The sequence below is a fragment of the Tasmannia lanceolata genome, unplaced genomic scaffold, assembly GCF_043159265.1.
Source record: "Tasmannia lanceolata isolate RefF3 unplaced genomic scaffold, GAP_Taslan_0.1 ptg000016l, whole genome shotgun sequence".
Lineage (NCBI taxonomy): Eukaryota > Viridiplantae > Streptophyta > Magnoliopsida > Canellales > Winteraceae > Tasmannia > Tasmannia lanceolata.
In genome coordinates, this window is record NW_027518693.1 from 101,291 (window position 1) to 128,215 (window position 26,925).

The 26,925-nt window shown below is 36.0% G+C and overlaps 2 protein-coding genes across 4 annotated transcripts; one reads left to right on the top strand and one right to left on the bottom strand.

Moving 5' to 3' along the window:
* Positions 1–426: 426 nt before the first annotated feature.
* On the top strand, positions 427–10,284 carry LOC143848004 (uncharacterized). Of its 3 annotated transcripts, XM_077356779.1 has the most exons (6): positions 449–526; positions 2,637–2,689; positions 2,771–2,974; positions 4,690–4,872; positions 8,453–8,553; positions 9,569–10,284. In XM_077356779.1, the coding sequence occupies exons 4-6, from the start codon at positions 4,775–4,777 to the stop codon at positions 10,057–10,059; spliced, it is 690 nt and encodes a 229-aa protein (XP_077212894.1). In that variant the 5' UTR covers positions 449–526; positions 2,637–2,689; positions 2,771–2,974; positions 4,690–4,774; the 3' UTR covers positions 10,060–10,284. The 3 variants fall into 3 exon arrangements, with proteins under 3 accessions (XP_077212892.1, XP_077212893.1, XP_077212894.1); XM_077356778.1 differs by lacking the exon at positions 2,637–2,689 and having other exon boundaries at positions 436–526; XM_077356777.1 differs by lacking the exons at positions 2,637–2,689; positions 2,771–2,974 and having other exon boundaries at positions 427–526.
* A 2,402-nt stretch (positions 10,285–12,686) lies between these two features.
* On the bottom strand, positions 12,687–26,546 carry LOC143848103 (beta-galactosidase 16-like). The gene is made up of 19 exons (XM_077356915.1): positions 26,397–26,546; positions 24,605–24,700; positions 24,401–24,513; positions 22,886–22,952; positions 22,340–22,432; positions 22,114–22,257; positions 21,287–21,381; positions 19,473–19,578; positions 19,070–19,154; positions 18,147–18,265; positions 17,858–18,022; positions 16,582–16,763; positions 16,282–16,373; positions 15,071–15,180; positions 14,857–14,964; positions 14,617–14,727; positions 13,607–13,752; positions 13,010–13,310; positions 12,687–12,797 (listed from the first exon to the last, which is right to left on the bottom strand). The coding sequence occupies exons 1-19, from the start codon at positions 26,544–26,546 to the stop codon at positions 12,687–12,689; spliced, it is 2,394 nt and encodes a 797-aa protein (XP_077213030.1).
* Positions 26,547–26,925: the final 379 nt, after the last annotated feature.

Sequence of the window (26,925 nt, forward strand, 5' to 3'; positions counted from 1 at the left end):
TTGAAAAAGTACTGTACGGTGGTCAGCACGGATTACACCATAGGATGATCCAAACCGTCCTGGGACTCAAAGTAAATAGGTTGTGCCCAAAAAAAACATTTCTATAGAATGATCCTAGCCTTCCGTTCTATAGAAGTTTGCAAAAAATACAGTTCCTCTATAGATTGGAAGGCTAAGATCATTCTATGGAAATGAATGGACGATTTGGATCATCCTACGGTGTAATCCGTACAGTTCTTTTTAAAAAATACTCCACTATACCGGCGTCCACCATATAAAATCTCCGATATCACATTATCATTCATGCCCCATGTGGGACCCAAATTTCTTCCTGGTCATTCACATTCAACGTGGTCGTGTGCGTTGGAATGTACACGTGTACAGGTTGGCCCACACCCAAAACCGTTTTATCCTCTGGTTTTCGCTCCCCTATTTGAAGTTCGAACTTCTAACGGACAAAACTCTCTCTCTCTCTCTCTCTCTCTGTGAAATGGAAATCTGAGAAATTTCTACATTTTCTTCCTCTGTAAGTCTCCTTAATTCCCTTTCAATTTCTCTAATTGTAGATATATCTTATTTTACCAAATCCCTACCACCTCTGATTCTGTATGTTTCTGTTAACTCCCATGAATTTTAGTCACAGCATGTTTGTTTATTTTCTTTTTTCCATTGACCTATCTTGAAATATAGCATTCTTTTATGTTGAATTGATCGAGATAGAATAATTTCTCTTCAATTGGTCTACCAGAATTTTAATCCTTCTTCCAACTTAATTGTTGAGGTCCTTACAAATAGGGGTGCAACTTGGGTTGGGCTAAACCCGATTTTGGGTTGGGTTGGGAAAAGCCGACCCCACCCAAAACCCTGTCGTCTAATTTTAGGGTTTAGGGTTTAGGGTTTTAGGGTTCAGGTGTGAGCCCTTGGGCAACCCGACCCGACCGAACCCGTCTCTAATTTTATCGTGATGTGCAACTTGGGTCGGGCTCAACCTGATTTTGGCTTGGATTAGGGTTGGGAAAGCCGACCTGACCTGACCCGAGCCCATGTCCTCTAATTTCAGGGTTTAAGGTTTAGGGTTTAGGGGTGAGGCATTTGTTTTGTTTTTTTTTTTTCAGCACAACTATGTTTTGACATCTGTTCTAACCTATGTTGTCTTTTAGTATTTAAATAGCGGTTAAAAGGTTATTACAGTTCACATAAAGCTCTCTCAAGCAACTTAAAAAAGAAAGGACAAGCTAAAACCACACAAATAACAAAGCGTGATGATGCTGATATCATTTCCCCTTCTTTCTTTTTTTTGGGTATTTTTCTGTTTGGCCCTAGGATAATCTGAACCTGAACAGATTTGGAAAAAAAAACATGTTAGACGGGTTGGGTTAGGGTTGAGAGATTTAGACGCGGGTTGGGTTAGGATTGACCATCCTCAACCCGAGGCTCAGGGCTGGGTCGGGTTAGGGTTGAGGGAATGCTATATCGGGTTGGGCAGGTATTGACCTTGCCCAACTCGACCCAAGTTGCACCCCTACTTACAAAGGGGATGTCTTGATTTTTCTTATTTTAAGAGGAATTCTAGATATTTTATCCCCAAGAAGAAGAAAAATTGTGATTAGATGCCTGTTCTGCATGAAAATAGAGAAACCCAAATATAGCAGTATAAAAAAAATACTCAGATAATGATATAAAGGCACACTTGGATACCTGTTTCTTGGTATATTTTTGTGTGGTTACGCTACGATCGAATTACCAATCAACATGCAGGATGTTTTGTGTAGTAACCATGATTGATTTTACTTTATATAATTTGGTTACTCTCAAATATATCATCTATTGCTTGAAGATGCAGCTACTTATTTGAGGCGAATAAGGGATAAAGTTCAAAGAAAAATTTGTAAATTTTGATAGATCAGAAAACATGGTCAGGGGCAATAACAAAAATATGATAAATGCTTAAAAACCAATTTCTCTCGCCGTATTATCTGTCTCTATGTTTTAGGAGAAACCATGAATACTTAGGCCCTGTTTGTCTTGATTAACCCAAAACAGATTATTGGACTCAAAATTATATGCGATTCCTGGTAAAACGTTGATGATTTTAAGTTCATCAGCATAATACCAATACTTGGGTTATATTTTGACCAAATGGTCAGATGGGTAGAAGTCTTGGCAACGGTGTGGAGTGGTTTTGACTGTTGCCCATTCTGGAACTGGAAAAAGGCAGTCTTCATTTGGGTACGTGTATTTAAACCAATTGAGAGTTTCTTTGATGATTCTTAGCACTGAGTCCACAAAGGAATCCATTCTCAAAGTAGTAATTCAGGATTTCAGGGGAAAAGAATTGAAATGGACTCAAATTTAAGTACAATTTTGAGTCCAATAATCTGTTTTGGACTCACAATGGGTACTCAAAATCCAAAACAAATAGGGCCTTTGTGTACCTCGGACAAGAGAGACGACAGTGACTTCAATAAACAGATTTCATGCCATATGCTAAGTGTAATGAATCTCCTTATCTTTCTTATACATGCACTTGGAAAAATATTTAACATGGAAACTCAATCCTGAACTATGTAGAAAGAAATGTTTATTCAGTTCTTGTTTGTATATGTCGATCAATTGTCATGGTCACCATCATAAAGAGATAGAGATAGAGGGAGAGAAGGAAGAACAGAACAGAAAACAAAGGGAAGAGGTGAAGGGTTCTTACAATGCAAAGATAAAAGTGCACCTTTCATGAATGTTCTAGGATCATCACTTTGAACTACTGTTGCAGCTGCCTCGCCACCATCCTCGTGGATATATATGAGCTTCTGAAAGAATTTAGGATCTTTACTATTCTACTTGGAATTAAAATCCAGTAATTTCGAAAAGAATAAGGAGGGGAGAGGAGTGAAATGAAGGAAACTACGATCGGAGAAGCTGACATGGAAGGCTGTGTTCACATCGTTTTATTTCAGGTTTCAACAGAGCTGAGAAGGTATAAATATGAAAACAGGTCTCACTGACTTGGCAGATTTCTCCTAAACTTGCTTTAAGTTTTTATATTGATGAACAAGCTTATTGTCACACCCTATATATTGATGAACTCAAGCTTATTGTCACACCCTAAATTGGCTGTACTTTCAGAATTCTGAAAATTCAGTAACTGTAAAAGTGAATCCTTCTGGACACACTGAAAGCGGAGAGTCAGAGACAGCACCAACACGGCACAATCTCACTAAAGCTGCTGTAAATTTTCCCAGGGAATTTCAGTTCACTGCTGGAATTTTTTCTGAGAATTCCAGTACTCTGAAAATTCAGATCAAGGAATGAAATAGTCTAACTGTTGTTAATCGAATAGAGAAGAGAATTTCACAAAGCAGACTGGAGAGTAAAGCAATAGCGGGAACAAGCAAAAAGGGGCTCTGAAATTGGAGCAGAAATAATAAAAAAAAGTACGAACTATATTAATAAATCTTGTCACTGTAGCATAACAGATGCCCAGCAACCTCTATTTATAAACCCAAAACCTGGACCAATAAGTCCCGTACTTCTACTTGTTGGGGGTTCCACATGAAAGCAAAGGATAAGTGAATGGATGTGAAAGGGCTTACAAGGACTTGGGCACCCTTCTCTTAAAGGCTAGCTTTTAAGGGTGAGTTCTACCTAAGTCCCCTATAAGTGGTATCAGAGTCGGGGTACGGTAACCCTGGTGTACCCTTTAGGATGGAGAAAATCCCTCAGGTAAGATCTCATAGTTCCCATGTTGCTTCCGTGTGGAGGGGGAGATTGTTGGGTGTTCCACACAAAAGCAAAAGATCCCACATCGGAAAAGTGAATGGATGTGAAAGGGCTTATAAGGACTTGAGCACTCTCCCCTTCAAGGCTAGCTTTTTAGGGTGAATTCTATCTGGGTCCCAACACTACTTTAATGACAATCATATTCAAATTGTGACCTAAGCCTAACAGTCACTGAACTAAAAAATATCAGTGATAAATAACCGATTCCTTTAGTTTCTGAGTTCTGAGTTGAAAGTCAGAAGATACAAACCTTTAACATAAGTATAACATTTGCCATTCAAAAAAAAAAAAAAAACACAGAAGTAGAACATTTAAATTTTATACTTGTCATAGTCCTACATAAACTCCTAAATAACTCTTTAGGAATCCTAATCCAACAGCAGCAGCCCATAAATCTTCTCTAAATATCCTTGTTTGCTCGAATTACTACTCTTTCTTGCCGTCCACTCAGTCCTTATAGGAGTGCTTCAAAAACCATCTAGATATTTCTAGAAAGTTATGGAAAAACATAAAGTTGTCGATATAGTTGTCATAAAGTTGTTAGACATATAATTGTTCTGGGTACAATTGTTCACTGGATTTCTGCATCAGGGTTAGATATAAGTTTGCAATTTTTACCCCTAAGTTAATGAAAGTTTGCCCCTTTTCTCTTCCCTTGTTTCTGACACACTTATCTCATGATTTTGTGTTCAAATACTTCATATTAGTATGATTAAACTATGAGGTTGAGCAAAAAACTTAACATGCCACTTTAATTTTAATGATTAAGTTGTCCATATAGTTTGGCTTTGTTAAAGTCTTCTCTCTTGCTCCCAACTTTTGTACAAATCTTCCAAATGTTAATATTTTTTTCTCCCTAGTAAACAATTACATAGTTTGGCATACACTAATTTATCATTCTCCTCCTTGCAGGAATGCACAGTAAAGAGAATATAAACCCATTTTACCGGACCTTTGGTGTTTCCTAGATGCTACTTATACACAAATTGCTGAATCTATGGGAAATATAGTTGGTTCATTTCTTTCGGGCTTCGTCAAAATTGTTGGTGGTTTATTTGGAACTCCACTTGACTTTCTTTCAGGGAAGTCTTGTAGGTAAGCATTCGTTAAAGTTCTCATCACAACTATTTTGATTTATTTTTATTTCATCAGTTGGTCTCATGAAATGCATCTTTGAGAAGTTTTCCTAGTTAAATCCTCTTCATGTATTTTGTTTAAGGGATTTGCTAGCGTCCATCATAGAAGGCATTTTGCAGATGGTCTGTTGCATCTGACAGCAGCCACAGTGGCTCACTTTTCAGCAGATTTTGTCTTCATTCACGAGGTGGCTGCTGTCAGATGCAACAGACCATCCGCGAAATGCTTTCTGCGATGGACGCTAGCAAGTCCCTTTGTTTAATATACTAACATTACTTACGCAGTATTCAAAACATAAAAATTGACTCACAAGTCACAACTACCTATAAAGGAAGAATGGGGTGACATTATTTGTGGTGTCCAACAATAATAATTTAATATGCGGAAACCATAAATAAAATATTTGGCATAATTAAATGATGTCCTTTAATAATTAACCTCTTGATGTGCAACAATAATATTCAAATCCCCGGAAACTATAAATAAACATTTGACACTGTTAAATAACCACAGCCTGAAAACCATAAAAGAGTGTCCAACAACAAAAAAAATAAATAGAAACATGCCAATTAATGTCAAATAAACTAGCAAATCAAGAGAATCAAAACCACTATTGGCCACGGTGGCCCAACTATCTCAATGACCAAAATAGTGGCATTACTTTGTTTGAGCCATCAAGGAACTCTCTAGTCAGATATGTATCTTTATTTAGAAAACCTAAAAGAGGATAACTTAAGGGGAAATGTTGAAATAATCTATGATTTGGCCAACACTTTGAATTTCTTGTTGACACACGTGTCGTGTCCGACACGACACCCATGTCCACACGTGTCGACACTCCTTTAGACGTGTATGAGTGTGCCACTATTTCTAGATTTTTTAGGGTTTCCATGTCAGATACGTCGTATCCGTTGCAAAACTTGGCACAAGAATCCGTATCCACAAATCATGATTATATGTGCTTTCTATTTTAGCCGTGTGTTCGTTTCTAAATTTTGGGAGTTTGCCGTGTCCGACACTCCGTGTCCGTGTTGACACACGACACTCGTGTCCGTGTCCACAAATCATAGGAAATAATTGACCAAGCTTTCGCAGAACACTAGTTTATAGGCTCATTTAAGTCGTTGTAATGAGTCTTTGAGATATTACTAATAAACATAAATTGGAAGGATGATTGGGAAAATACAAAAACAAATAAGATGAGATAGAAGATGAAATGTAAACACTGCCAAACTAGAACTAAAAATCTATGTGTAAAGGTATTCCATGAACTAGAACTAAAAATCTGTGTAAAGGAAACTAATATTTCTTTTTTGAGAATTGTAGAAAGAGAATTTAGAAGAGTTTCTTCTTGGATATGGATGGCCCTACATTGATTTGCAGGGGGAAAATTGTGATTGAACTCACTTCGAAAGTAGAAAATTATAGAGAAGAATATGGGGAAGATTAGTGAAATATGACCATCTTACATGGTATCAGAGCAGGTTGATCAAACCTAGCCCTAATTACAACTCAAATAACCTCATTCTCCTGCAGACGACTAGCCGTCTGCCTGGCCTCGATATATAATCACCTCCTAGCATATGTTATATTCTCAGCTCCCTCTTCTCAAATGATCCGACACGTGACACCAACATCCACTGCTCATCTAATACCAACACCGCTAGTCCTTTAGGATCGCTGCTCTGTATCTGTCATCACCATCAATTAGCCAGCCATGGAGCTCCCCTATTTGTCACCCCATTTTTCAGACACTCATTTAGGGAAACATTCAAATAGATAGATTGCGAAGATTGCCCTAGAGAAATAGAGAAAGTCTCTTCAAGTCTCGCTGATATGATGATCCTGTTAGATTTTTGACCGATCTTTAAGTGCAATGGCGGGAGCCTCATGCACTGGGCTGCCCTTTTTTTTTTTTGAGTGGAAATCAATCGTTACCTCCGGCCATGATGATCAAATGGAATCTATTGACGATGCATGTAATCTGACAGTTGAAGGCGCTCGAACCAAGTCTAAAGTAGTCTTTGGATCTATCCCAGCCTATATGCATAGATCAATGGAATAACTGGCTTGTTCTTGGTAGATCAGGGACCACCCAGAGAGAAAACCCTAAAAGCCTTACTTTCTCTTAATGTGTGTTGCTCCCATTAAGCAACCATTCAATATGAGGTTAGGGATTAGAGTTAGTTTCCCCATTGAACTAAACTCTTGCTAATTTGGGACTCTTAATGAGAGTTATCTTTAGTTAGCCCAAACCCAATATTTAGAAAACTTCTAAGACTTCCCAAATTGACTAGGCAAAGTCAATGTGGGCCATTCTAATGGAAACACATTTCCAACTAATCCAAATCCACAGCCACGAAGGATTGGAGCGAATCACTGTGTCCAAACTCAGCAGCACCATTGTCTCGGACCAGAAAACCCTAATCGAGATACCGTGCACCTCCATTTTCAACAGTCTATCAGGTCTGAATTTTCACATTCCGGTGCGTAGTGCAAAGTTTACGACAGTTGATATTTGTAAAGGGGTCTGCTTTCTTGTTTATTGTGGAGCTCATTGATGCTCCAAATATTTGTTTCTTGTTTCTGCAAAGATCCCAACATATGAGCTGCAGACCAGCGTCCGATAATCATGGAGTGCCTAAAGTTTCAAGCTTTTGTCTGGGAATTTGATATCTTAGTTTTTTTTTAAAGTTTCCAGTTATTGGTTTCTATGTATTTCATTTTCTTAGTGAAGTGATGTGATGGTTGAGGTACTCATTAGTTTATTGCCCATATGCCCATTCTCGTCTTCTTTGTAAAGGAAGCTTTATTGTTAATACTTAACCAGGAGTTGGGGATTTGAATACATCATGGATTTTGTATCATGTCAATATTTAAGCTAAGTTGTCCATCCCATGTCAATATTTATGAATTAGAATTTCTAGCATACTACTTTATTAACCTGTTTATGTCAATTTAAAATGTGTAATGCTTGGATCCAGAGGAGATCTTTATACAGCATCTGGCCACTTGAGAATTTGAAGGTCATCTTTTAATAACTCTTGGGTGGTTTACATGCAGTGTGCATATTCCTTTCGTGAATAGCACCATTTACTTCAAGTTGTTTACCCAAATGACTTTGTGATTTGTTCTGAAGTTATTGAAAGTAATTGATTTTTATTGCTTCTGGTTGATAGGATTTCAATTTATTTTTCCTTTTTATTCAAATATGTGATTCTGAGGAGAATTACTGCGCAGGCACCAGTGGTAATGGGTGCATTCTTAACCGAAATGTCAAATAGTAAGCAAACAAATAGAAATGACCTAATGAAATCTGGGTTTTGAATTCTAGAAATCCTTTTCTTCCATTGTGCCACTCAAGTCTTAAATCTGACAACTAATTACTTGTTTTTGCATCTGTGTTGTAGTTGTTTGGAGATTAACTATGCCTATGAATTTTTCAGATCTGAAATTTTTGTCTTAGGTGCAGAAGCTATGGTTTTCCTTTAGAAAGAAATGACTAATCTTCACCTTTGTCTGCTTATTCTTTCTCCAGTTCATCATGTGGTTCAACATGGGATCTGATCTGTTACATCGAGAATTTCTGCATTGCCAATCTTGTGAAGATGGTTGTTGTGTTACTTCTGTTTTATATTGGTGAGTTTAGATGGTCGAAGGCAGCACAACAAAGTGGCAGGCTAAGTCACAAATATCGGTCTCGGGAATTTCTTGGCAAGGAAAAATCTCGAGATATATTAATTTTTTTTTCTAGTTTATATCAGGGAAAATGGTAAAAATAAAATTATTTAAAATATATAAAAAACATATAATTTAAGAAAGAGGAATGATAAACACAAGGGCCCTCTTTATGCAGGGGCTAAAGAAGGGCCCTTGAATAGATCCACGTCATTAAGTGCAACCGAATTCAGTTTCGCAACCGACTTTAAAAATGACGTGGATCTATTCAAGAGCCCTTCTTTGGCCCTTGCATATAGAGGGCCCTTGCATCTATCATTCCTCTTTAAGAAAATATATAAAATAAAAAATATCATAAAATATCACGATATTATAGCGATATCTTTCACGATAAATGACAAAAATGAAAATATTGCTATATTTTTAAGAGATTTTATACGGTGTGAGCCCTTATAGTCCCGTATTTTTCAAAAAGTACTGTGCGGGCCACACTATAGGATGACCCAAACCGTCCATGTGATGGGTCACATAACTAGGTTATACCCAAAAATCATTTCTTAATAGGATGATCCCAACCCTCCGATCTATAGTGGAATTGCATATTATGGAAACCTCAACAGATCGGAGGTCTAAGATCATCCTATGGAATTTTTTTTTGGGCACAACCTATTTGCGATGTGGCCATCACATGGACGGTTTTGATCATCCTATAGTGAGGTCCGCACAATACTTTTTGAAAAATACGGGACTATAAGGGCTTACACCATATAAAAACTATATTTTCAAAATCTCGGGATTAGTTCGGGATTTTATCATTTTATCAAAATGCCGCGATAAATCGTGATATTTTCAAAATATTGGAGATATTTGTTTCAAAATATTGGAGATATTTGTGACATAGAGTGCAGGTAATGCTCACAACTTTCAAATGATTATGAGACATCTCCTTGTCCTTTTTTTCTTCTTTACTATGCAGTTCTTCTGTTTTTCTATCTGCTATACAAAACGGGAATCTGCCAGTGTGTTGGGAGGAGTCTCTGCAAAATGTTATGGGCATTATTTGCATCCAGCTTCTATGCATGCGAATATGGGTGCATGTTCTTGTGGATTAAGGCGAGAAGCATTAAACGAATGAACCAAAATCATCTAATTGACATAGAAGATTATGATTCAAGTGAAGAACTAGACGATGGAAGGATGTCATATTTAGAACATGTACCAAGACCCATAGAAATCAGAAGATCACTATCTAGGAGGTCGAGAGAACACAGAAAGATTCAAATGCTGAGATCTCTAAAGCCGAGGAGTCACAGGATAAATGTTGGAATTAGTAGAGATTCAGTTTACATGAATGACAGAACACCAGGTAAGCATGTTAAGACAGTTCACAACATTAAGGTGACTAGAACATCAAAGTTTGTGCAGAAAGGCAATGCCAATCGGGTTTATCGAAGGAGGAGATGGTGAGGATTCGAGGCAGGACACACCCAAGGGACTACATTCATGTACTGGATTGACATATAAAGGGTGGTAATCGTCATGCCTCATTATTTTGTATCTTTTATATTCCTTTATTCATGGAAAATGATTGATGACATGAGCATGAGAAACCATAAAATAAAATATGAAATTCATGACAAAGAGATAAAATAATATGGGATATTACTTGATTTAATGACATAATAGATCATACATGTCTTGTATGTCAAATGTGTAGTTGACATTGTGCTGCTGTTTGATTGTGGGATAATCTAATCCTGAATAAGATCTTGCCCTGAATTGCCTGTTGTCATAGATAGCTTGTCCCGAATTAGTTTTATCTTTTGTTTTTTGGCTTTGTTTTTTTTACTTGCCATACTATCAAACAGCAATTATCTAGAGGAATGATAAACGCGAACGACGCCCTTGAAAGAGCCCAACAGCAAAGGTGCCTAATTGAATCCACATCACTCACTGCAACCAGAGCAACCCTACATCATAAAAACTGATCAACGTACTCCTCTCTCAAAGGAAATTGTCAAAATTCCCCTATCTTATGGAAAATGGCTAAAATACCCCTTTCTCATAAAAAATTAACAAAGTACCAAATGGAAAATGAACAATGTAAACTTGATCTCTGATGGGGATGGAGACTAAGGCATAAGAAAGTAAGAAACAAAGAGGCAAAGAGAGGGAAGCACCTTGGTAATTCATTGTGCTAGTGAAGATCATGTGGGGGGTATGGTTAGCTATTGGTGTATGTATGGTGTTAGTGTGATGCATTGTATGTGATGTAGTATGGGGTTATAGATGTAAATAGAAGAGGAACAAGGGGTGTTGTGGCAAGTGTTGTAAGAGGGGGCCACAACTATCATGAAGGATGGTTGACACATGGCCATGCCATGAGTTGGTGGGTGACATGTGGCCAAGGGGAAAGGAGTGATACTTGGCAGCTCATGATAGGACAAGGACAAGGACCCTCCCTCCCTCTATAAATTGAGGTGGGGGGCCTCATTTCAAACCATTGGTTGAGAGAGATTTTTTGAGTGAGAGAGAGGGAACATTCCCTTGGGGTGTTCAGTTGAGTGAGGAGAGTTCTTGAGGGGGAGATCATGCAAGGAGAATGGAGGAGCCTTTGGTTGTGTAAGACCTCCTCCCCTCTTCCTTTACAAATTGTCTTTCTTGTTGTTGGTTTCTCCTTTAGGCAATTTCTCCTCCTCTACATTTTTCTGCCTCTCCTTCAATTCTGTTATCTTTCTTTCATTTCTCTCATGTTCTTCATGTACATGACATGTTCTTCATATCTGCTTCCGTAAGTTTCCCGTAATCTTGCCTGTCACTTTAGAACCGGTGTTAATTGGAAAAGGTTTAAGCAAGCTTTTGTGATCCAGTTTACATCAGTACCCAATGGAAAATACAATCGAGGAAATGATCCTGAGGTTGCAAGATAAGAAACAGCTAATGTTTCAAGGGTAACTTCAGTTGTCACTGGCTTGAGTGATATGAGATTATAATATTTTTCAGCTCACGTGTAAACTGATCTTGCTGTCGTCTGCAAATTATAGGACTGTAGAGTTTCCATCAAACTTAACAAATTCAGACTTGATCTTCTAGTTCCAAATGTAAGCAAGCAGGCTGGATGTGTTGCAAATCATGCATATTTAGGGTGGCTGAAGGTGTGGGTGCGTATTACATATGATACATTGTACAGAAATGTTTTTTTGTTGTTGATGAAAGCAATTGATTGAAGTTTTGCTGTGGGAATGCAGGTGAAAATGCCATTTCAAGGTCTTTACTTTTGAATCCTGTACATGTACAGATAGGATGTTTGTGTTCCATAGTCACAAATATTTGTCTTGGGAATTTCTCGGAAAGGGTGTATCTAGGGATATTTTAAGCTTTTTTTTTGTTAATTTCAGGCTTATATCTGAACAAAAAACCTGAAAAATAAAATATATAAAAATATCAAATTTAAGAACAAAATTAGTGCAACAAATAATATAGTGAATTTATCTTGATATTTTTATGTTATTTTTGTGGTAAAAAATAAAATATGAAGATTTCTCAAAGATTTTTTCAAATATCATGGCAAAATTTTGGGATTATCCGTTTCATCAAAATATCACAATATTTTAAAAAAAATGTAGGAAATATTTGTGACTACGTTGTTTTCACCTATTGAGGTGTGTGTTACTCATTCTGATTCAAGTCTACAGTCATTTCTTATCATCTTTCATCACCACATCCATGTTGAACACAAATAAGTGAATAACAGTGTCATGCTACTTGTGATCTTACATCCGTCGGATCAGAATTGATGGTGATAGGAAGTGTGCTCTAGGGCCTTCACATAAGGTGGAGTTGTTTGGTCATATTTGGCCTACTTTTTGTCACCATTGGGTCTTGAATGATTGGACTCGAGGTCGATTCATGTGTGTTAATTTTGTGATATTTGTTCCCTGGGGCTCTTCACATAGCCCATTATAAGTTGATTGGATTCAGTTGGAGAGCCAGAATGGGAGTATTTTGAAGAGTTTTAATAGGGGTCCAATAAAAAGAGGGATAACCTCTCATTTCCTATTGAATTCTTTCGGCAAGATTGGAAATGAATATCTCTAATTGCATGTTGCATCAACCAATAAAGCTTTTGAAGCACCGGGACAGGGATCTCCTCCAAATTTTGAAGTTGACAATGAGATGGAACAGCTCTTCTTCCCCAGACAAGCCTAGTGAAAAATCATACTGTTAGTTCAATGACAATAAACTGATATTTTTGAGAAAGAAGGCAAACGTGATTCCATAACTGGTTATTTATTTTTTGGTGGGGCCCACCGTGAATCGTTCCATCTCCACTGTTCCAACCAGGATCAGATGATCCTAACCGTTTGATCAAGCATTGATCAAGGATGTCATCATCATCTAGATTAACAGAACTCACCTTCTCTGCAACTGCTAAGGATTTAGTTGAATGACAGCTTCCCATAGAATAATTTCTACAGTCACCAAGTGGGGTGCCAAAGCTTGCAAAATCGACGGTTGTGATGGTTCGTCCCGGAGGACATCTGAGTTGAACTCTAGGTGGGCCCACGGATGAGGAAGGATGGGATTCGGACACGTGGCTGCACACCCTAGGTGTGCAGATGGTATTTATAGATATCTGAAGTGGGTCCCCTCCAATTTCCTCAAATATAACCAAGAGGTTACCTGAAGGAATGAGAAAGTAGCGAGGAACATGATATCTACACAAAAGAATCAAACCCATTAGAGGAATTTAGCACTCCCTTCTTTGATGGTACTGTCACAAATATGTCCAATGTTTTCATTCAGTTTTTTTCAACACTATCTACATATATCTATCTTAATTAGTATCTATATATTAGATGAATGCTGATTCATGTACAATTAATGGAGTATAGTAACTATTTTAACACCTAAGTTCTGTCATAACAGGGGTTTGAACTGTAATTTAATCTGTCATAAGGGCGAATTGAACTATAATTTAATCTTATTATGCTATAAGTTAGAAGTAGCTTACAATGTCTGTGAAGGGATTCCCTTTGCGGTCTGAAACAAAACCCAATAACGACCAATACTATTCCCATTGATCCAAGCTTCACCTTTACCCATACTTCCAAGGTTCAAAGTGACTGGTTCATTCCCCGCGGGTGCATCGAAAGTCGTCTGTATTATAAAATAAATCAATTTAGTGACTTTAATTATTATAAGAACAGTATAGTTTAGAATCACTAAAAGAAACTAGTCCTTTCTACAGCGCTTTAACAGTGGTTAAGATGCTCTCATCAACTTGGGAAAAAACCTTAGCTTCTACTGATCTAAGGTACAAATATCATTCTCAGGAACTCAGTAAGGAAAAATCTCAGGATATATAATTTTTTGGGGTATATTGGGAAAAATGAAAAAAATAAAATTATTTAAAGGGAAATGTTATCAGCACTACTGTATTTTGATGAGGACACTCCTCACTTTATAAAAAGTACGGTATGGCCCGCACCATACGATGATCCAAACCGTCCATTAGATGGGCCACAGCCTAAATAGGTTGCTCCCCAAAACTCATTTCCATTGGTTGATCCTAACCCTCCGATCTATAGAGGGTTAGGATCAACCTATGGAAATAATTTTTGTCGCACAACCTACTTAGGCTGTGGCCCATCTAATGGACGGTTTGGATCATCCTATGGTGCGGGCCATACCATACTTTTAATAAAGTGAGGAGTGCCTTCATCAAAATACAGTAGTACTGCTGAAAACATTTCCCTATTTAAAATATATTTAAATATATAAATAAAAAATATTGTAAAAATTTAGTGATATTATCATGATGAATGAAAATATCGCTATACTATTTAAATTCTCAGGATTTTGTAGACTTGTAAAAAATATCGTGATAAAAAACACTATATTTTGAAAATGTCGAAGATACTTGTGACATAGCTACTGATAGACCATTAGCTTATGAATATGTCATGATAAAATCATGAGTTTCTAGCTAAAGCTATGTTGGGGTCAACATATAAATAATACCTTATACCACATGAGGGGTTGATGGGTAGATCCCACATCAATACTTTTCCATTCCACTAGCCTTGATCCTTGGTCTCTATATATTTGGAGCTCCTCTCCCATCAAACCAACCTACATTTATTTGAATTTATCTTTATACGAATGCAGAGAGAGAGAGAGAGAGAGAGAGAGAGAGAGAGAGAGAGAGAGAGAGAGAATGTACATGCAGAAACATTATGGTAGCTAGTAAAAGGGAAAAACCTGATAGCCCCATGAATAATTAGTGAGATCTTGAGAACCATGTGTTGTGCCTTGAATCCTCACATTACGTAATCCCAAAACTCTACTCTCAAGAAAAGCTCCAGAATCCTTGCATACCATATAATTCAAAAACCAAAAACAAAATTAGGTAATTCAACCGCAAATTTTTTTATGAATCAACAAAGGAACCAATAACATGATATAGAATTAGTACCGGCAAACCAACAGACACACTCAACAAGGAAATGTTGTTTTCTCCAGCGTTCAATGAAATGGGACTCTCAAAAGTAAAGCTTGGAAGTCCATAACTTCCATGTGCACTTCCTGAAAAATAATCACAGGGATGAAGTTGCAATTCATGATTAACAATGGTTAATTCATTAAGTACAACGTATGCTTTGAGGTCTATGATACCAGATACAGATACTAGTAAATGTGAGGTTTCCTATAACCATTATGGCCTCATCTTTCCATTTCTAAAACGTAGGTCTATGGAATAAGTAATGCTCTTGGGGATGCCAAAGCAAATAGGTGTTGGTTGGCAAAATTCAAGGAGATGACTATCTTATATATGATCTATCTTTAAATCCTTCTATTATGAGAGGAGGGAATATGGCTACATTTATAAATGGGAGGAGAGGTAGAGAGGTAGAGATTGTTCTCTTGCCATAAGGAACACCCTACTAGAGATCGGAAAACCAAAGGCGATGCTCCAACGGCTATGGAGACAGCATATCCAGCATCAAAGCAACGTATTGTGCTCACGAAAATTAAGATTCAAGGACACCATGTCTTCAAGTAAAGATCATAACCCTACAATGTATCCTACAATAAATACATAGACAAGAACAACGGAGATGTTGTAATTGTATTTTTTAAAATATAGGACGTAGATGCACAATGTCGCCGTTACATACCTTGTGAAAGATTAAATGTCTTAAATTGTAAAAGAATATCTAATATATTGATTATTTTCATCTACAAGACACTAAATGAAAGATTAATTTGCAAATACAGAACACAATCTTGGGTGATACTTAATTTGACAAATAAAAATATTCATATTGCATTTCGTACTCTATTCAAAATAGGGGAAAGAAAAACTCTATTCAAAACAGAATTGTGAGGGCATGAGTGAGGAGAGGGTGAGAATTGGCTGAAAAATAGGGAAAAGAAAAACTCTATTCAAAATATATTTTTTATTTTTCCTTATTTTTCTGTCTCTTCGCACCATCCCGTCACTCATGCCCTCTCAATTCTCTACCTCTCCCACTCTCTGTAGCCCTGTCTCAACACTTGGTATGCTAATATTTCATGAAATTTTTTTTCTTGGCTGCCAAACATGTCCTACGTGTGAACTTTAAATCCCAATTGGAAGCAATGTTTTATTCCAAATGTTGTTAATGAAGAATTGGAGAAGCTTACCTACAAACTTATTGTTAATGAAGGCATGAATGGCATGGGCTTGCGTTTCCACATGAAGTATAGGTTGAACATCAGCTGGTGTATGATTATAGCTGCATTTTGAGTATGTTAAAAGACCATTTCAGTATGTATTAAATGTTTATGCATCATAAATTCTGCAAAAAGAAATGAAACACACTACTAAATAACATCGAATTCTTAATACAATCAAGATTATTCTATTAATATGACTAGCAAATATCTTTCGACTTGCTTTTTTGAAGCTGTTTTCTTCCAATTCGTTTCTCACTATTGATATACCTGCAAATATACCAAAGATAATCTGAAGCATCTTTTGCTATATTTATTTGGTTTAATAGCGCATTTGCTTTAATAGTATTTTCCCGAAACTTCGGAATGCCATCCATGAAATTTAGCCATCTTTCACTGAGATTGAACATTTGCCTTGATGTAGCCAATCTCTGAGTAATCTGCGTACTTACCTGTGAAAATTCAATTTAGAAATTAAATTACTTGGATTACAATATTTATGTTTTTTGCAGTGATTTGATTTATAAGAGTTACAGAGCCATATTAAAGTGTTCGGTGGCATCTAATAATTAATATATCCAAATGATCAAGTAAATGGCAATGTAGTAAAGACATAATAATACAGTCACAATGTGGTTGTATAAATATCACATTGATGAAAAGCAAGGTTTTAAATTTCGGTTTTGGTTTTAGTCGCTACGGAAACGGAAACATTTTAGTATTAGTTAAAAATATTTTGGGGCAATCCTGTAAAATCATAGAAACATACAGAGATATATGCAAATGATAGAATTTAAAGATGACACTTCAGGAAATGCCGAAATAAGCACAAATGCGCACTTAGAGACTATTACATAAGCAAGACAACCATGCATATTATGCCTTAAAAACATCGAACACCTAGTGACACGCACAGTCGCACGTGCCTATTAATTTAGTAGATACCATATAAGGGATTTGCTAGCGTCCATCGCAAAAGGCATTTTGTGGATGGCTGGTTGCATGTGAGCAGGGGCGGATGCACATATAGCTTGAGGGGGGCCATGGCCCCCCCATGACTTGCAAAATTCCTTTTATGGGTGCATGGCTATACATGCATGCCTAACTAGTTTAGTGACCATGGCCCCCCCATGACCAATGCAGAACAGTGTAAATTAGTCCGGCCCCCCCAACTGTTAATTCCTAGCTCCGCCCCTGCATGTGAGAGCAGCCACGCAGAATCACTTTTCAGCAGATTTTGTCGTATGCTAGCAAATCCCTTCATATAAATATTTCTACAAAAATACATGCTCCATACTTTGCAAAATTCATATAAATATAATTATATAGCACATAATGATATATTATACAGCTATTAAACTTACGATTTTAGTTTATGTATTTCTGTTGTTTCGGTTTAGGCGGGAATGAATAACAAACACATTTCAGTCGTTTTGTGTCGGTTCGATGGAAATTTAAAACTACTATGAAAAGAAATAAGTCTTATAGAAACTTTATATAGGCAATATCTAAGGCTAAATCTAAAAAGAATTGTATTGGAGCTCACCTTTGCAGTATTAAAGATTACACACTTGCAATCTGGTAGTATACTGATTGACCTCGGAGGCAATTCATATGATAAATTACGAAATGTCACAGTGGCACTATTTCTACGATCACTATTTGAAAGGAAGGCAACACATTCTCCTGATTGCCTCCGAAAAATATGTGCCTGTATTGAATATATTTGGTAAAGTTTATTATCCATCCACAGATAAGAGCTTAAAAATTATTTATGTGGATATAAAGAAATTAGAGGTAGTATAGATATCATGAAGGTACTGTTCTACTCTTACCTCTTGTAGTTGGCCTAAAGAAAAATTACTTGGAGTTCCCCATAGTAACGTCTCTGAGCACAATTTTATCGCAGCGTGTAATTCCTTGAGATGACCCCATGTAGGTTGCCTTACCATACCTATATGTAATAGATTAAACGAGTGAAATCATCTGTAATATATACTAACCATGTTTCTTTCCATTATCATTGGATTTCTTTTCTAATGTTTTTTTTATTGGAAAACTTTTTCCCATAAAAAAATCTAATGGAATTTTTTCTATGTAGATATTTTTGCGATTCATACATAGCGAGGCCCATCATTTAACACAAATGCATCAATAGACCCACCATTTTACAGATCATCTTTTGATATATAGGGCCTATCATCTCTAACCAAGCCCATGCATAAAGTGGGGCCAACCATTTTTACACGCGCCCCTTTTTTACTTGGGACTGCCGCCTAGTGTATTTATGAGTTGTGACTACTCTTTTACCCAGGGGGCTGTCCCAAGAAAAAAAAGGTCATGGGGTGAATATATCGAGCCCAAGCTGCCCAACATTTTACACCCGTGCATAACAACGGTGGGACCCACCATTTTGCATATCATGTTTTGATATATAGGGCCGAAACCGATGCATATGGTGGGGCCCACCATTTTACACAATATTTTGATAGTGGGTCCCACACTCCACTCAAACCCATGAATCGAGTGGAGCCCATCATTTTAATTCATGCTTTGATGGAGTGGGTCCCACAATCTCCACCGAAGCCTATACAGAGGGTGGGGACCGCCATTTTACACCCCACGTTTTGATGGGGGTGGGGGGTCTGTTATTTTACACCCATGCATAGCATGGGCCAAGAATGCTGGTATCTAATTAAAAGACCAATGTACAATATCAGAGAAGAACAAACCAGGTTGTAATTTCAAGTCAACCTACCATACTCATCAAGAGGTGCTTGATCATAATAACTTGTTGTTACATATGAAGAGGCTGACCTTCCAAAATTTGTTCCTCCATGATACTGTTATAACAACATTACAAAATGCTAAATGCAATTAACTTAAGCTAATATCATAAGTCTCAATACAGTCAACACAACACTACAAGAAAATAGTATTTCACCTATAAAAGAATAATGGTGACAATTATATAATTAGCGACGCATTTGATAGCATCGGTAATATAATCGTCGCCGAAAACATATAGCAACAATTTTTTGTAAGTTTGTGGCGGATTTGAGCCGTGGCAAATGAGGATATTTCTTGTGGTGCAAGATTGAGTTTTATTTTCTTCAAAACATTGAATCTAAAGTTTTACAAAAAAAAAAAAAAAAACTTACCATGTAATAATTTACATAGCTTCCTTTTTTTGCAATAAAAAGTGCAACTGCAAAGGCAATGTCCTCAGCAGACCTTATACGTGGTTCTACACCATATACTTGATATCTAAGGAAAAAAGGTTAACGTTAGTTGTGTTTTGGAGCACAAGATAAATCAAATACATTTAAAATGGAAATGGTATGTACATTGAGGCCATATTTTGGTTGCAAATTTTTTTTTTTTTTTTTTGTCTTTTCACAATTTAGAGGGAAATGATATGATTATGGTTAATTTAGAGAGATATCATCATAAATTGAAGGTCCATTTAAATACAAAATTGAATAAGGGTGGTTCAAGTTTATCTTATTTCATCCGTAAAGAAAGCAGAAAATTTTAGAAATATTTTTCCTTTCCAAACATTTCTAGAAAATTCCTGGATCCAAACAGGACCTAAAAGAAAAAAGTTTCCTATTATAAATAAAGATAAGCTTAAAGATTAATAAAGGGAAATGTTATCAGCACTACTGTATTTTGATGAGGGCACTCCTCACTTTATTAAAAGTACGGTATAGCCCGCACCATAGGATGATCCAAACCGTCCATTAGATGAGCCACACCCTAAATAGGTTGTGCCTCAAAAATCATTTCCATAGGTTTATCCTATAGAGGGTTAGGATCAACCCTCTAACATTCAGATCGGAGGGTTAGGATTAACCTATGGAAATGATTTTTGGGGCACAACCTATTTAGGCTGTAGCCCATCAAATGGACGGTTTGGATTATCCTATGGTGTGGGTCATACCGTGCTTTTAATAAAGTGAGGAGTGCCCTCATCAAAATACAGTAGTGCTGATAACGTTTCCCTTAATAAAATACAATTTTTATATGAAATTGATTTGGCAAAAGTTAACTATAACTTATAAAGCAACTTTAAGGCCATGTTTTGCAGCCATGGAAGCTTTTTCCATGGAATATTGGTTTATCGTATTAGGACTTTGGATACTTCTTGTGAATGGAAATTTTTGTACTTATTTGTCTTAAATTAGTACATATGGACTTAATATCAAATTCCCATATAAGGGTTTGTTAAGGTGGTGGCCACATGGCCTCATCTTATTTGACCTGGGAGCTAACATCCCAAGTTATTTGGCTGGGAGAGGGGGCTTAGCAATAGGCCCAAGGCATATTGAAATTACTATTACTATTACTTTCTAGGCACACGTTTAAGATACATATCATTAGAAACTTATTTGAATTGACCAACAGCCCCTGCTATACATCAGTGGAACCTTATTTGAATTGGCCAACAACCCTGGCTATAACATACAAATGACCAAGTCTCGATGGTTTGAAAATTAGCCTCCCAATCTATATCTCCAATATTCAAAAGGCTCATCTATATCATTTTTATCTCCATAAATAAGACTATGATTTATTCTTATGAGGTTTAGAACATTACCCTGCTACACATCAGTGGAACGTTATTTGAATTGGCCAACAACCCTGGCTATAACATATAACTTGTTTACAAGTGGATCTATATCATCTGAATCCCAACATTGATCTTATTCTTCAGCATGCCTAGATAAGTTCATGTTTGTTTATTAATATTGTTATGTAACTCTCAAATTATATCACTGATCTATTTTTCCGTGCAACTTATATAAATAGAGCATATCAAAATGCAAGAGAGTTGGGAAACAATCCAAGAAAGTACCATCTTAAACATAGGCAAACAACAAATGGTATCTCTAAATCTAAGATAAATATGCTAAGAAAGAATTTTTTTCAAATAATGTTAACCAATGAAGGAAAGAGTCTGATGAAAACATACCTCATTGTCCAATTCTCTGTCCACAAGGAAGGCTTACTAGGTGAGTTGGGCCCAGCAAAAGTTTCCCCACAGTTCCTTCCATTACATGTGTTAATCTGCAAATGTGAATTTCAATAGAATTATAGTTGATTGAACCAATATTCATGCATCTTTACTCTCCTAAGTGTAAGAAATGTTCAGATGAGACCCTTAACACTGGAAAAAGAACATGACTTGTCAGTGGGTCCCATTGTATTTTGTTTTTTGATGAAGAATATTTACCTAAACAAAGTTTCCAAAGGTAAAAAAAAATCAATTTTTTCAGATAAAAATTCTCAGCAGAGCCAAACATGCCCTAGGTGATTCATTGTACATAAATATGACATTTAAAAATCAGCTTGAAAGATGAAATTTATGAACATTATTTGTTAATAAATTTCAGCCAAATGATATATTCTTCCTTAGTTGTATGAGGCCGAGCAGTTTATTAGTTATTAAAACACTAGGGAAATTAAATTTCACTCCATTTGTTTTCCTTTTCCTAAAGTTGATTCATTTTCACCACCTCGATCGTTTTGCATTTTCTTGAAAATGGAGTCATTTCAAGAAAAGATAGACAGAAGGGTGTGGAAATATCATTTCCCTATAATCAAGGTAAATTTTATTTTCTCCTAGTGGTTTATAAGAGTACACTTAGCTTGGTTAAACGAGTTTTCTTTCACTTGACCAAGTCTTATATAACTAGATAGAGATAGTCATAAAATAAACTGGAGGGGGTGGCCCCAGGGAAGAAAAGGGGTCAAATATCACTTTGCTTTTGAATTTACATGGAAGAAGTTGAGACTAACCACTGGATCAGGAGCATCATCTTGTTTACACATGATCCACGGAACGCCTGTTTGTTGCCCGACGGCCATATTTGCAGCCCATCGAACATAAGGTGGTCCTTTACTGTGAAACGCATTTTCAACATTTCTGTATTCGTTCTCAATCTGCACCGTTAGATTATTTGAATCCAAATCCAAAATGTGAGAAGTAAGATTGCATTTTTCAGATGGTTTATATTAGATTTACCTGAGATAATATAATAGGACCTCCTTGAGAAGCATATAGACCCTCCGCCTTCATTAAATTTACTATCATCGTTGTATGGTTTTGCATGTAAAACTGTATACAGAGTTGCACAATATGTTACAATTGGAGATGTAATGATAATTTAGAGCTATGTCACAAATATCATTCTCATGAATTTCTAGGCAAGGGAAAATCTCGTGATAAGTTATTATTTTTATTTTATTGGGTTTATATCAGGAGAATTATAAAAATAAAATTATTATAAATATATAATTTAACAAAGATAAAAATAAAAAAAAATCGTAAAAATATTGCAATATTTTTCACAGTAAATGATAAAAAAAAAATCACTATTTTTTTAAATCTCAAAAATATTTTGGATTTTTTTTTTATCAAAATATTGCTATAAAATTGCAATATTTTGAAAAAGTTGGAGATATTCGTGACTATGAGTTAAAGAAACTAACAATAGTTCTAATCCTTGATTAATGACGATAACCATTTTAACATTGAATGAATGAAAGGTAGCAAGTGGTGTAATATAACTTTAAAGGGTTCGTTGTCGGAACGAAAGACGATGCGTGGAACGTCGCGCAGCCAGATTGGTAAACCCCTGCACCAAAGATATATCTTATTGTTACATAGACTAAGCAATTGTGGAGTGAATGAGTTCAATCTCTAGGGAAAAAGAACAATTTAATAGATTCAGAGTGTTCATACCAACTGTTATAATACTGTGAGGCATACCAACTATTAAATATTGGGCTTCAATTTAATAGATTCAGAGTGTTCATTTGATGTCGCTGATGTTTTACACAAGTTGAGATCGAACCTATGTTTACTACCAAAAAAAAAAATAAAAAAATCAAGCCCAACTAATTAATGCACCGAATCATTGATGTGAAACTCAATATTAAATAGTTGGTAATAGGGAAATCCACATTCATTACCTAACAATGTATTTTTGGTCATTGAATATTGATTATTGCCTATACATGATTTTGACCATCCACATTCATTGAATCAAAATATATTTCATTGCCCAATAGGGTGGGGCTACTAAATAGTATATGGGTGTGCCTCATTGTAATACAATGAGAGACGTTGACTATTAGAAGTTAGTTAAGTATGATTTATAGTATAATTTAGCAAAATTCTTTCCGACATCTCATATATATATATATATATATATATATTACTGATATTGGCACTACCTTGTTTTGATAGTTTCACTAACTCATCTTGTCTTTTATTATTATAGTTCCCAAAAAACTCTGACAAGCCAATTAAAAAAGAAAAGACACCTGAGTTTGTACAATTATTAAAACATGGGAGTGCCAGTAGTAGTCACATATACACACATACATACATACATACATACGAGAAGGAGAGTGTTTGACAAAACCATGAATCGATTTCCATATGTCAAATGATCCCAAGTTAGATATGCTACCGCCAATGTTCTTATAAAGGTAAAAAGTCTTATAGGCAATATCCAAATGTTAATTTTTTTTTACTTTGACAACTTGCCTCTGTATAAGAGTTTTACAATTATTTTGATACTTGTGCTTTTGGTTATTAATGGTTGGACATAAACTTTGTTACTAATTATTTTGATACTTTTGCTTCCGTTACATAATTTAGCCAGAGTGACCATCTTTCTTGCTGCTGGCAAAAATTAGTCATTGTGGAAGGTAGATGTAAAGAATGCATTTCTTCATAGTAATTAATTTATTAGAGAAAGTCTATATATAGCGACCTCTAAGGTATGTTTAAGGAAATTATGTAAGTTCTTTTATTGATTATTTACATAATTTAGTCAGAGTGATTATCTTTGTCACTACCGACAAAGATTGGTCATCGTGGCAGGTAGATATAAAGAATGCATGTTTTCATAGTAATTTATAAGAAAAAAGTCTACATGAAACAACCACCAGGGTATGCTTGAGGAAATTAGGTAAGTCTTGTAAGCTGAGAAAACTATCTATAGTTATAAGTTTAATTTTAGGGAAATGATAAATTCGCAACCCCCCCTAGGGAAGAGAGAGAGAGAGAGAGTACCCATAACTCCATTCAGCCTCAATGAAAGGACCAATTCTTAGGCAAGCATACATGCCTTGAGCTTTAATTTCCTTAAGGAACCCCACCAAATCATACCTTCCTCTGAAATTATACTGAAAATATGCATGTATATATGTCACTATTATTTCATTCAATGACAGCTTATACAAAAAGAAAAAGAAAAAGAGAAAGTCTCACACTGACCTGGCCTTGTACAGGTTCATGCACGTTCCAAAACACTTCTGTTTGGATAACATCGAGTCCTCCTCGCTTGGCTTTAGCTATGAGAGATGGCCACATCTGTAAGAATATTTATTATTAAACTCAATAACCAATAAATTATAGAGGTTGGTTTGATATGGGAGGAATGTAATCTTGCAGACCCCACTTAGAGTTGGCCCCTGCAATACAATGGGTGTGTCCCACCATTTCATAAGATGGTCCCATTACTTCATCCAATAGGAACTTGCCGATATTCATCTCTCAAGATATAAGTAAATATAATAAGTCTTGCCTCATTTTTAGTGTGAGAAATTTTCTCTACGGAAAACATTTTCTCTCTCTCTCTCTCTCTCTCTCTCTCTCACACACACACATATGGGATTTGCTAGGGACCATCGTAGACGGCATTTCCGGGTCCAGCTGTTTAATGAGAGAGCATCCACATCAGATAAATTAAATGAATAAGACAAAATCTGTCAAAAAGTGAGCCTGGGTGGATGCTCTCGCATGCAACAGCCTAGCCGAGAAATGCCTTCTGAGATGGTCCCTAGCAAATCCCTATATGTATGTGTGTGTGATTTTATATGGTATGGCCGTATAGTCAAGTATTTTTGAACAAGTACACTTCATAGGATGATCCAAACCATTGGTTCATTTGTTTGGCCACAATGTAAATAGGTTGTGCTCCAATATCATTTCCATAGGATGAGCCTAGACCTCCGATCTATAGAGGATCATCCTATGGAAATGATATTTGGGGCACATCCTATTTACATTATGGCCCCAACAAATTAATGAACGGTATGGATCATCCTACGAAGTGGGCCATGCAGTACTTTTTGAAAAGTACTGGACGATATGGTGCACACCACATAAAAACTCTAAATAAAGCACCAATAAACAATGGGAAATGATATCAGCACAACCATGTTTTAATAATAACACTAACTCAGCTTGCCTTTTCTTTTTAATTCGCTTTTTACTTTTTTAGGGCTCTTTGGGAACAGTAATAACTTTTCTAACTAAATCATCTGCCTAATCTTTTCTAACTACCCAATCTACCAACGCAATACAACAGTCCGATCTAGATATTCTCTAATAAGAAAATGATTATACTCCTTATGATTAATGGATAAAGAAGATGATAAAAATCCCTTAATCTTACTTTACATATTAGTTGATTCTAATATCACTTCTGAAAAAGCTATTATAAGCCAGTAGAAAAAGTGTTTAATAATGTGAAGAGTGCCTTTATCGAAACAAGAGAGTTTTTCAATAAAGGCACTCTTCATGTTCCTGGCCTACTGTGATCCAGGGCTCTCTCCATAGAAAAACTCATCTACTATATGTCTATATTGCATGGCAAGGATTTTGTGGAAAAGTTTCGAAAGGAAAAATATTTCTAAAATTTCATACTTTTTTTTTTACACACGATGAAGATATTTGGAACCACCCTTATTCAAAATTAATTTTGAGGGACTCATAATGGATGATAATATCCCTACAAATTAACAATAATCATTTCATTTCTCTCTAAATCATAGAAAGAAAAAAAAATCACAAGAAATTTTTTTCCATAAGAAATCTTTTTCTTGCAATCCAAACTCATCAACTATATAGCTTGTCACTATATTTTCCTTCCTCATTGCCAAAGAACATATCTATCTTCCAAGTTCCAACACCATTTTTTCAAAACTCAAATTCAATTAATATGAACACATTCTAAAGAACCCACAAAGAGAATGATAGAGAGAGATAAGTTTTGATGATTTACCTCAGGAGTGCTACGAGTATAATGAATAGAGCCGGAAAATAGTATTTTCCGGCTACCCCCTATGATGAGTGATCTTCCATCATAAGTAACATTTCCTCCATGAACACCTCTAATCACCACCAAAAAGACCCAAAACAAGACCCAAATCATCTCAAAATCAAAACTCATTTCTAATTTTCTACCATTCAAAACCTAATGTGGTTTTTTTTTGTATAGCATGCTCTATAAGATAACTAGTTGGATCATCAAAATCTTATGGCTTTTTGTGGAAATATTTGGCAGAGAAGGCAAGGAAAATCAAATATGAGGTGGAGGTAATCAATCATTAAGATTCTCTTTCCTTTTTTAGCTTATCAAAATTGCCTTAAAAGCTGAATTATATTAATTCACCAAGAGAGAGAGAGAGAGAGAGAGAGAGAGAGAGAGAGAGAGAGAGAGAGGGAGACGGCATTGCTGTGTTTGTTTAATGTATAATTTTGTTTAATGTACAAAATTGTCCAAATTTTGTTTAATGTATAATCCGGCCTGT

Bases quoted from the DNA above. Each gene is read 5' to 3' on its own strand.
- LOC143848004 (XM_077356777.1), top strand. From the start codon at position 4,775: ATGGGAAATATAGTTGGTTCATTTCTTTCGGGCTTCGTCAAAATTGTT. The intron at 4,873-8,452 runs GTAAGCATTCGT...TTCTTTCTCCAG, and splicing joins CTTTCAGGGAAGTCTTGTAG to TTCATCATGTGGTTCAACAT. The intron at 8,554-9,568 runs GTGAGTTTAGAT...TTTACTATGCAG, and splicing joins GTTACTTCTGTTTTATATTG to TTCTTCTGTTTTTCTATCTG.
- LOC143848103 (XM_077356915.1), bottom strand. From the start codon at position 26,546: ATGATTTGGGTCTTGTTTTGGGTCTTTTTGGTGGTGATTAGAGGTGTT. The intron at 19,579-21,286 runs GTATGTTTTCAT...TTTTTTCCTTAG, and splicing joins ACAGAGAATTGGACAATGAG to ATATCAAGTATATGGTGTAG. The intron at 18,023-18,146 runs GTAAGAGTAGAA...TATTCAATACAG, and splicing joins CTTTAGGCCAACTACAAGAG to GCACATATTTTTCGGAGGCA.